This window comes from Myotis davidii, unplaced genomic scaffold, assembly GCF_000327345.1.
Source record: "Myotis davidii unplaced genomic scaffold, ASM32734v1 scaffold1488, whole genome shotgun sequence".
NCBI lineage: Eukaryota > Metazoa > Chordata > Mammalia > Chiroptera > Vespertilionidae > Myotis > Myotis davidii.
Window position 1 is genome coordinate 194,789 of NW_006298871.1, and position 10,985 is coordinate 205,773.

General features: G+C 40.2%; 1 protein-coding gene across 1 annotated transcript; it reads left to right on the forward strand.

Moving 5' to 3' along the window:
* Nucleotides 1-4,686: 4,686 nt before the first annotated feature.
* Nucleotides 4,687-5,619, forward strand: LOC102774730 (olfactory receptor-like protein OLF3). The gene has a single exon (XM_006774523.1). It carries the CDS (start codon nt 4,687-4,689, stop codon nt 5,617-5,619), a length of 933 nt encoding a protein of 310 aa, XP_006774586.1.
* Nucleotides 5,620-10,985: the final 5,366 nt, after the last annotated feature.

A 10,985-nucleotide genomic window follows, 5' to 3' on the forward strand; every position in this document is an offset into this window, starting at 1 on the left:
AGAAAAAGGTAAAGATACAAATTATGAACAACAAATATGCATCTATCAACAAGTGAATCTAAGAATCAAGTGAATAAATAATCTGATGAACAGAATGAACTGGTGATTATAATAGAATCAGGGACATAGAAAGGGAGTGGACTGACTATTCTTGGCCAGGGAGGGGTGTGAGGGATGCGGTAAGAGTCTGGACAAAAATCGTGCACCTATGGATGAGGACAGTGGGTGGAGAGTAAGGGCGGAGGGTGGGGCGGGAACTGGGAGGAGGGGGGTTATGGGGGGAAAAAAGAGGAACAAATGTAATAATCTGAACAATAAAGATTTAAATTAAAAAAAAAAAGCTCGTGGAAGATAACATGAATAATAACTTCATGATTTAGGGTAGGCAAAGATTTTTCAAGACACAAAAGAGCAATAAGTATATGGGAAACAATTGATAAGTAGAATTACATTAAAATTAAAAACATCTCTTCATCAGAGACACCATTAAGAGAATGAAAAGTTAAAACACTTTTTTTGGTGGGATACATATAAATAACAAATGGCCCATACTCAAAATGTTAAAATAATTAAAATTAATCAGAAAAAGAGAGATAACCAAATAGAAGAATGGGCAAAAGATTGAATACCTCAGAAAATTGAATATCCAAATGAGCAATAAATATTTTAAAATATGCAAAACCTCATTAATCATCAGAGAAATATCAAATATAGTAACAATGGGATACCATTATATATATATATAGCCATCAGAATGGCTAAAATCAAAAGGATTTACAATCCAATGTTAGAGAAAGCTTAGAGCAAATAAATCTTCATACATAGTTGGTGCAAGTATAATGGTACAACTTTTTTTAAAAAAAAAAACCTGACAATATTAGCTAAAACTGGAAATGCACATAATCTGTGATGGGTCAGTGCTACTACTGGGAAACAGAAATGAATACATATATGGGACAAAAGTTGAGAGAGGTAGCGTGTGTGTGTGTGTGTGTGTGTGTGTGTGTGTGTGTGTCTGAACATTCATAGCAAGTATTGTTTGCAATGGCTACAACCTTGAAACAACCTGAATATATTGTAGAATGGATATATAATTTGAGATGCTTAAAGTGAAGAGTAAATTTCTGTATTTGCAGAATATGAGGACAGACATTTAGATACAAAAACAGTCAAATAATTAGACAAGGCCCAGTTAATAGGAGCCTCCTAACAGTGAGCCAAAATTGGAGAAAGCTCATGTACGACTTCAGAATCATGGTACAGAAAGTATTGTTCATGGTCTCCTATGAGATCTATGAATAATTTGGGGTTTGGGGTCAAATAATGCCAATCATGAGAACATGGACAGAAAGTCATGGGCAAGTTATAACTTCCTCAAGTGAAAGTTCAACAAAGACCTAAGAGAATGTCTCCAGGGAAACTGGGGCTTTGTTTCTGGGTCAGGAAAAACTAACTTCTCTTACATGTGAAAGCAGGTGAGAGTTTAAGGTGAAGGAATCACCAGCTAGAGAAGAAGTAACAGGTCTAACAAGCACAGCATAATTGGCCTGCAGAGATTTTATCCCTGAGGGAAAAGAAAGTTACTTCTTCCAAAACCCCACATCCTGCGCAGCCCCACCCTTCTTTGGGCATTGCTGGCCTGTCCTGAAGGTAAGAGAGTCATGCTCAGAGAGTGGGTTTTTGGGACAGGAGTCAGAAAACCAGGCTTTCCTTAACACACAGCTCCTTCCTAGTCCCATGTGATAATTGAATTGAATTGGGTTACTGGAGAGGTATGTCCCATTTTGAGGAGCCAAACTGAGGAGAAAGTTCTTTTGGACAGTTCTTTCTCCTCTGAGAAATGAAGCACCTAGCACAGGTTTTGACAGCATTCATAGGAATCACTGGGCTTAGCTACTACAGGTCCCATCCCCTGCACTGCACTGAGCCCCTTATCACCTACCCACTGGAAATCTGGACTCAGAGGACAGGTTTGTGTGGACCAGCTCATTCTGAAATGATAATGGTCAAGCAGTGTAGATATGCATAAGGAAGTCGGTATGGAGTGGGGAGAACAGCTTTGCCAATGAACATTTGGGGGAAATCTCAAGGTTTCCAGATGGATTTTTTTCTTTAAAGATCACTTGTGATTAACTAGCTTGAATCACAATTCTAGGGAAAAAAGGGGGTACAGGAATGGCATCATTGCCAGTTAAAACACCTCCATTTTACTTTTGAAAATCTGTTTTAATCTCCATTTAATATCAAATTTTCAAAAAATGTTTCAAATATTTTATTTTATTTCTTAACTTAGTCATTCATTTTACTATTGGTGTTACAGCCTTATTTTTTAACCTCCCAACTTTCCTGCCTCTAATGAATTAGGACAGATTTGAAATTATGTTTCTTTTACCCAGAAGAAGAAACTAGGTAATGAGAGTTGAACTGGGAAATTAAAGTTCATTGGCAAAGGAGTTCACTCACTCCTAGGGAGAGGCACTTTACAAAGCATGAAGATGATGCAGAAACAATTATAGGCTAACTAAAGGTATTTCTACTTTTGACCAATACCTTTGTGGGCTTTTAAGGAAAATTGCTGACCAAAGATCAGGGATTACATTCTCTTTGTCAAATCCTTAACTGATTATTATTAGTTTTTAAGAAGTGAAAGACTCAAAACTCCAAGAGATTTACATTAGTCAGGTTTTTTATTTGTAACAAAATATTATTTGGTATCTGAGAATACATTAAATAATCACTAATCATAAGTTACCTCCTGCACTATTATTTTTCTTTTTGCCTTCTGCTGGTGAAATTCCTTTACATAAATTGTTTCAGTATTGTAGCAGAATTGGAGACTACCCCGTTCTCCTTCCTTAGCTTAGCTCATAAAAGATCATGCATAGGTGGTCAAGCTCCATTGATGCGTCGTAGGCACAAATTTTTCCCCTGTGAAATCACTTGTCTTTCTCTTATACCTGAGACCCTTAACAGTGATATTTTTGTATTTTAAGCTTTCTTTTTCATTAGGGACAAAAAGGTAGGTTTCCTATTTCTTTGATAGAGATATTGCAAGGTGACTTGTTAAACTTTTGAAGTTCTAGAGTAAGTTTTAAAGAATTAAAGAACATTCTGTATTTTTACTGCCTCTCCTTGTGTCCACATAAGTTATCTCTTGAAGTGAGAATTGTTTATCAAGCTTAATTTATGCATAGATAAAGGAAGGATTGTCATATGCAGATGCCCATGGATCCCTTTCTTCTGGCTAATCCAAACACCTCTGGCAGCTTCCTTATCCACAGTTAGTGGCTCTTACTGTCATGAATACCCTCAACACAAAGTCTGATTCCCATAACATACTCATTGGTACTATCTGATTATAGTAAGCAAATAATATCTCCTTGGCACTGCTGTGTATGGGTTTCACTTTCTCTACTTAAACGGCAGACTAATTAGAGGGACAATGTGTGGAAAACTGAGAGTGGGCTTTGTTGAGCCCATGAGGTTTTTGGAAATCACTTGTGACTTGAATAAGGTGCAAACAGGATTACTAGAGATAATACTAGAGCTCCAGGGAGAATACTAGAGTGCTTGAGCTTTCTGAAATACCAATATACCAGCAGGATTAGAAAGTTTAAGGATGGTATTGAGCAGACTAGCCTATTGCCTTTTGTCTTGCGAATCATGATAGAGGGAGTAGAGTGCGAGGATGAGAGAAGACAGTTTCTTGGGGGGTGGAGGGAGGCACAGGATAGTCGAGTATTTCAGATGGGGATAAAAGGAAAGGAAAGAGTTAATCAACAGTCATTGTGCTGAGTTAATTCCAGTTAATTATTTTCCATCACATTATAGTCTCCAATCCATCAGGATCACTGTCCAGGATATGTACAAATAGAATCAGTGGGAATGCACAGCCAGCTTTCCATTACCTCTTCGTCAATAGGCTAATATGTATGGCAAGTATTTGAGTTCTTATTCTTAGGGAAGGTAGTTAATGCCTCCCTGACTTTGATTTATTTCTTGACAGTCATGCCTGTCAAGAAACATATGTACGGCAGTCCTCTTAGCCTCTCATCCAGATAAAAAGACAAGCAGGTGAAGATTTTTCAAAACCAAGGCCAATGGCCAGGTCTTCATTCTTTATGTCACTGTCTCTGAAATGTAATTTTGACCATTTTTTTGCTATTTAAAAAGTCTATTGTATATTTGCCACATTCTAACTTATAACCCCACGTTTCTTATTTCAAAAGGTGAAAATTGAATGTTTTATTATCATAAAGAATCCAGGTGTAAAAATGTCATTTAAAAAACCTGTTTCTGCCTGTTAGGTTCCATTTAATATGGATTTTGAGAGAGTAAAGAGGTGAAAACGGGTTTCCAAAGGAGAAGTAAACAAACTTCAGGGTTAAGGATTGGCTCTGAAGAAGAAAGTGTGTTTTACCGTTAATCTTTGAACCTAAATGTCTAAGCATTCTAATAAAACCTTTCCTACTTAGGGAAGTAGAAAAGAAGAATTTTATTTTCTCCTTGAACCTGAGTCATGTTCATGTGTTTTACTATGGTCCCAAACCCTGAAGGAAACAATTAGGGAAACCATGCCATTTAGTTTTAGATGGCTATTTGGTCGACATGCCCTATCAGGCTCTCTGCCACCTTAAGTATCTGGTATTTATTGATTTATAACTGGGGGTTTTTCTTCAGAGGCTCATGGGCAGGGAAAACCAGACTTGGATGAGAGAGTTCATTCTCCTGGGCCTGTCCAGCTGCTGGGAAACTCAGGTCTCCCTCTTCTTCCTTTTCCTGGCCATGTATCTGGTGACCATGCTGGGGAACTTTCTCATCCTCCTCCTTATCAGACTGGACAGTAGACTGAATACACCCATGTACTTTTTCCTCAGTGTCCTGTCATTTGTGGACATCTGTTACACCAACAGCACTGTCCCACAGATGCTTGTTCACTTCCTGTCAGCCTGGAAGACCATCCCATTCCAAAGCTGTGTGCTCCAGCTCTATGTGTCCCTGGCATTGGGCGGGTCTGAATTCTTCCTGCTGGGAGCCATGGCCTATGACCGCTATGTGGCGGTGTGCCACCCGCTGCACTACACAGTCATCATGCATGGAGGGCTGTGCCTGGGGCTGGCTGCCGGCTGCTTGGTGGCTGGTTTCATGAATTCACTGGTGGAAACAATCATCACCTTTCGGCTTCCCCTGTGTCACAACATTATTAACCATTTTGCCTGTGAGACCCTGGCTGTGCTGCGGCTAGCCTGCGTGGACATCTCCTTCAACATGGTCATGGTGGCCATCTCAGGATTTCTGGTGATCATGCTTCCCTGTTCCCTGGTCCTCTTCTCCTATGGTCATATAGTTGCTGCCATTCTGCATATTCGCTCTGCTCAGGGACGTAGCAAAGCCTTTGGCACCTGTGCTTCCCACCTCACTGTGGTGTCCATGTGCTTCGGAACGGCCATCTTCACATACATGAGACCTGAGGTTGACTCCTCAGCAGAACAGAAGATGACCACCCTCTTCTTTGCTGTGGTGACTCCAATGCTGAATCCTGTAATCTATAGCTGGAGGAACAAGGAGGTGATGAGTGCCCTAAGAAGAGTGGTGAGAAAACTTAATGAAAAAAGGTGAAGTTTCAAAGGAGTCCTACTTCCCTCCAACAGCCCAGAGAACATTTCAGAGAGGAAATGATTGACATGTCCTTTCTCCTCAGATTTGCTGATAAGGTAAATAGTGAGCACATCCTTTTCAGACTGACTTTCCATACCAGTCCATATTTTCACTATGTATCATTGCCCTGTTATACATGTGGTAAAAAAAAAATGTGTTCAGTTATTAAACAGAGGTCTGCTGGGTAATCTGTCCTAGAATTCATATTTCCCCATCCCTTTCATAGTCCTCCTGCATATTCCCTCAGGAAGTACCATGTGGACAATGAAAAGTTTCAGGCTGAATACAACCATACTTCACATCTTGACCCAACGCTCACCACCAATATGGCTTTGAAAATGTACTTAAGCCCTAACCAGTTTGGCTCAGTGGATGGAGCATCGGCCTGCGGACTGAAAGGTCCCAGGTTTGATTCCAGTAAAGGGCATGTACCTTGGTTGCGGGCACATCCCCAGTTTGGGGTGTGCAGGAGGCAGCTGATCGATGTTTCTCTCTCATCGATGTTTCTAACTCTCTATCCCTCTCCCTTCCTCTCTGTAAAAAATCAATAAAATATGTATTTAAAAAAAAGAAAATGTACTTAATACCTCTGACCTCCAGTTTCCTCAACTATAAAAAGAATAACCAGTAAGTGTTATTATCCTGAAGATTGAGTAATCAATATAAAATACCTAGTAGAGTGGTAGCATAGAGTAGATATTCAGCTATTTTAAAAAATATTTTTAGGACACAACTACAGGACTAAGCATTATGCAACTTTCTTTCTATATACAATTATTCAAAATGAACTTTTTTCCTATTGCTTTGCCTGAAGTAGATCACTATCCCATGTCTGTGATTTTACAGAGAACCATGGCCTCTATCTATCTATGTATTTATCCATCCATTCATCCATCCATCTATTCTAACCTATTTATCTGTCAAAGCTAAAGTTCTTATTTTTATCTCTAATTCAAACAAGAGGTTTCTCATGTGCTGCAAACACATATGTCTACTGGCTTACTTAACCCCTTCACTTATCACATAGGAATCTCATTCTTAGCATAATTAAAATAGAACTATTGCTCTTGCTCCTTCTAGCCCAGGGTACTCCTTTCCTTTTGTCCCAATATACCTTGACTGTATTAGTAAAAGGAACCATCAGGCACTCAAAATAATTTATTTATTTATTTTTAATCCTCACCTGAGGATATTCCATTGATTTTGAGGGAGAATGGAAGAGGGAAAGACAGAGAAAAATATCAATGTGAGAGAAACACATGGATTGGTTGCCTCTTGTGTGAGCCCCAACCAAGGGCCCAGGTCAGGGAGGAGTCTGCAGCCAAGATACATGCCCTTGACTGAAATCAAACCTGGGACCCTTCAGTTTACAGTCTGATGCACTATCCACTGAGCCAAGCTGGCTAGGGCAATAATTTCTTTCTTTTATACCTAATCCATCAATAGATTCCATGAGCTTTATTAACAAAATATATGATCAGTCTGCTTTCTACATTTTATTCTTTACACAGCAGCTTTAATTTTTAAAATTATTTATTTTTGACTTTATGTTGTGAAGTAAAACACAGAAGCAGAAAACCACCCTACACAAATGTGTAACTTAGTGAATTATTATGATACAATACCCCTTGTAACAAACACTCAAGTAAAAAAGCAGATCTGGCAGCCACTACAGAAGCCCCTCATGTGCTTGTCCTAATCACAACTCCTTTAACCCCCAAATACTATCTTGACCTTTGTAGCAATCACTTACTTGTACTTCTTTATGGCTTTATTACCCAAACAAACATACCTAGTCATTGTAGTTCAGTCTCATTACCCAAACAAACATCCCTAATCATTGTAGTTCAGTCTCATTCAATTTGATATGTCTATGAAGTCTCTCTCATCTATCAGTCCCCTCTAACTCTTTATTGCCATACAATTTATTTGAGTGACCGGGACCATTTGACCTGCAGAAGGCATCTTTACCTTAGGAAATAAATCAGGGCACATCTTTATACTGTTTACAGTAAAATCCAGACTCCACACATGCAAGGCACGATGTGATCCAGCAGTAGCATGCTTCTTCGTCTGTTCCCATCCCCTCTCTTACTGCATTTGTGGCACACTGGTTACCTGGCAAGAGTCAGAAGAAAACAGATAAATCTCTATAAAAGGAAAGTTTATTTTTCCACAAGTCATCATATTCATGGAGAAAATAATTATAGACAAAAGTTTCTTGTGTATGAAATCTGAGACTTATGCAATGTATTAACTTATTAATAAATACTAATAGCTTAATCATAAGTACTGACTTTCACTGGAAATTTTGAATCCTATTAATTAGTGTCATAAATCGTGCTAAAATTTCTGAATAAAATCTCAACAGCAAAGGTTCTTTGATCTCCCACTTTTTAAAAGAAGAAAATCCAAGTTGCTGCCTTGGAAAAGGAGTCTTGCCCTCACTGGTTTGGCTCAGTGGATAGAGTGTCAGCCTGCAGACTGAAGGATCCGAGTTTGATTCCAGTCAGGGTCTCGTACATCAGTTGCAAGCTACTCCCTGGCCCGGGCCCTGGTAAGGGCTCATGCAGAAGGCAACCAATAGATGTGTTTCTCTCATATTGATATTTCTCTCTGTCTTTCCCTCTCTCTTCCACTCTTTCTAAAAATCAATGGAAAAATATCCTCTGGTGGGGATTAAGGAAAAAGAAAAGAAAGGCAGTCTTGTATTCACCAGCTAGACTATAAGCTTCTTGAGAGCAAGGACTATTCATTTAAACATATTTGTATTTGTGGTGCCTTAACAATACTAATAATTTCTGCTGATTGAATAGGTTATTGATTGAAACTTTCTTTACTATTTTAGGAGTTGCCTTTTCTGAAGTATATAAAGACCATATGTGTTGGAATTTATAATATCCTATCTAATAAAGAGGGAATATGCTAATTGGCCCTCATGCTGTCACAAAGATGACAGCGCCCACAGCTAATAAGGGGGAAATATGCTAATTGACTGTCCCACCCTCAAAGATGGCGGCACCCACAGCCACAAGATGGCGGCGCTGAGTCCCCTTAGCCCCGCTGGGGTGGCAGGCATGCAGCAAGGCCCCGAGGCGCAGGCAATCCTCGGATGGCGGCTGCCCAGCCACCTAGGGCTGCCTGAGGCTCAAGTAACCAGGACCGGCCGAGGCTTGCGCTGCCGGCAGTGGCAGCAGCAGAGGTGTGATGGGGCGTCGCCTTCCCCTAATCGCCAGGTCACCTCCTGCCCCTAAGGGTTCCTGGACTGTGAGAGGGGAAGGCCACGCTGAGGGAATTTTTATGCACTGGGTCTCTAGTTAATAAATAAGACTTTAAAACTCTCAGGTGCAGAGTGAAATTAATTGATTAATAATACTCCCCAGTACATGGGACATTAATAAATTAGACAAGGCCTTTTATTAATTTTTAAAAATTAATTATTTTTAAATTCCATCTCTACTTTTATTTCTAATTTCTTATGTGTTTGATACATATAATTGGATTGAGGTGCATTTATGTATTTCTAAAAATTATTCATTCTTTAAAGTATTACATATAGTATTACATATGTCTCCTTTTTCCCCCATTGACCTCTCTCCTGCCACTCCAACCCCCAGCACATGCCCTCCCCCACTAGTGTCTGTATCCGTTGGTTATGCTTACATGCATGCATACAAGTCCTTTGGTTGATCTCTTAGCTCCTCTTGGCCCTCTCCTGCCTTCCCTCTGAAGTTTATGTATTTTTCAAAAGTGCATTATATTGTCAACTACTCATCCTTTATCTATACTACATAACACTATACTTTAAAGATCTACATATATATTTAAGACCCATACATATTGCTCATTTATTACTTCTCTTCATAGTAATCCATGGTGCTCACAATATTTTAGCTATCACTCTTTGTTATGGAACCCAACTACCCCGCCCCCCCACCCCACACAATCACATATAGCCCCATATTGAACATCATAATATATGCACACTTAAGTACCCATGTGAGAATTTGTGTAAGGAATACACACAGCAGTCAAGTTGCTAGGTCATAGAATATTCTCTCCAGAATCTTGTACTAATAATAGGGTAATATGCAAATTGGCTGGGACCCCATCACAGTAACAACCAATCAGCAGGCTGCATGCGCAGCAGGAGCGGGTGGACAGGGACTTGCAGCATTGCGGCCCCAGCCAGGGGCAGGGCTGTGGCGGAGAGGCCCCTCCTCTGCGGCACCAGTCAGGGGTCCACAGGTGCGCAGAGGTCCGCAGGCCTCTGCTGTGGCCTGGCCTGGGGGCTGGGCTGCATCGGGGACCTCCGTGTGCCTGCACTGGGGGTCCACAGGCTTCTGCCACGGCCCGGCCCGGGGGTCCACAGGCCTTCCCCAGCTCCAGCCTACCTCTTTGGGGAAATCCATTGAGGAGCCCCGGATGGGTGGACTGGGCCTACCTCTTTGGGGCAATGGATCGTGGGGTTCCCACACTGTGACAGGGCACAGGCCAGGCTGGGGGACAACCCCCCACCCCAAGTGCACAAATTTCATGCACTGGGCCGCTAGTAGCTTTATAACTCTATGCCCCTTTAGTGCATGAGAGTTCTTATCTATACAGAGCCTGCACACTTTGAATTTTTTTTCTAGCCTAAAAGATATAAAATTGTTTTATTTTTATTACTTGATAAGTAATTGGTATGAATTACTTATGCTTGCACTCCTGATTCTTGTCTCCCTTCACCCCACATTGTTCTATCCATGCCTCCCCACCTCAGTTCATGATAACTGGATCACCACTGTGATCAGGCCATTTAATACTCTTTTTCTCACAAATGATTCAAATCTACAAGAATATCCTATTGTTGCTGCTTTCTAGAACTAAACAGAATATGCTCAGTTCTCATCCTCCCACTCTTACATGCTGGTGCGAGCCCCCATCTCTTCCACTTGGGTCCTGCAAAGGTCTGCAACAAATTTCTCTGCTTCTACTCTTGCATCCCAGCTCTCAGAGCAATTTCTTTAAAACTTAACTCAAATCATGTCATTCTTCTTGTGAGTGTTAATATTTTCTCCATCTGTCTTGAACAAATATTTGTTAAATACCTATTATGTGCTAGACACTCTTCTAGGTGTTGTGGATACAATAGTGAAAAGCAAACAACAATCTCTGCTTTCATGGAGATTACATTCTAGTGAAAGGAAATAGACAATAAATATAATAAATAAGTAGTATATGTAGTATGTTATGTGGTTTTGATTGCTATAGAGAAAAGTAAAATAGAAAAGGTAGGTAAAGAATACTTGGAAGACAAAGTTTTGGCAGAGTACTCGATGGAAGTC

Excerpts from the sequence above, each read along its gene's own strand:
- LOC102774730 (XM_006774523.1), top strand. The coding sequence starts at position 4,687 with ATGGGCAGGGAAAACCAGACTTGGATGAGAGAGTTCATTCTCCTGGGC.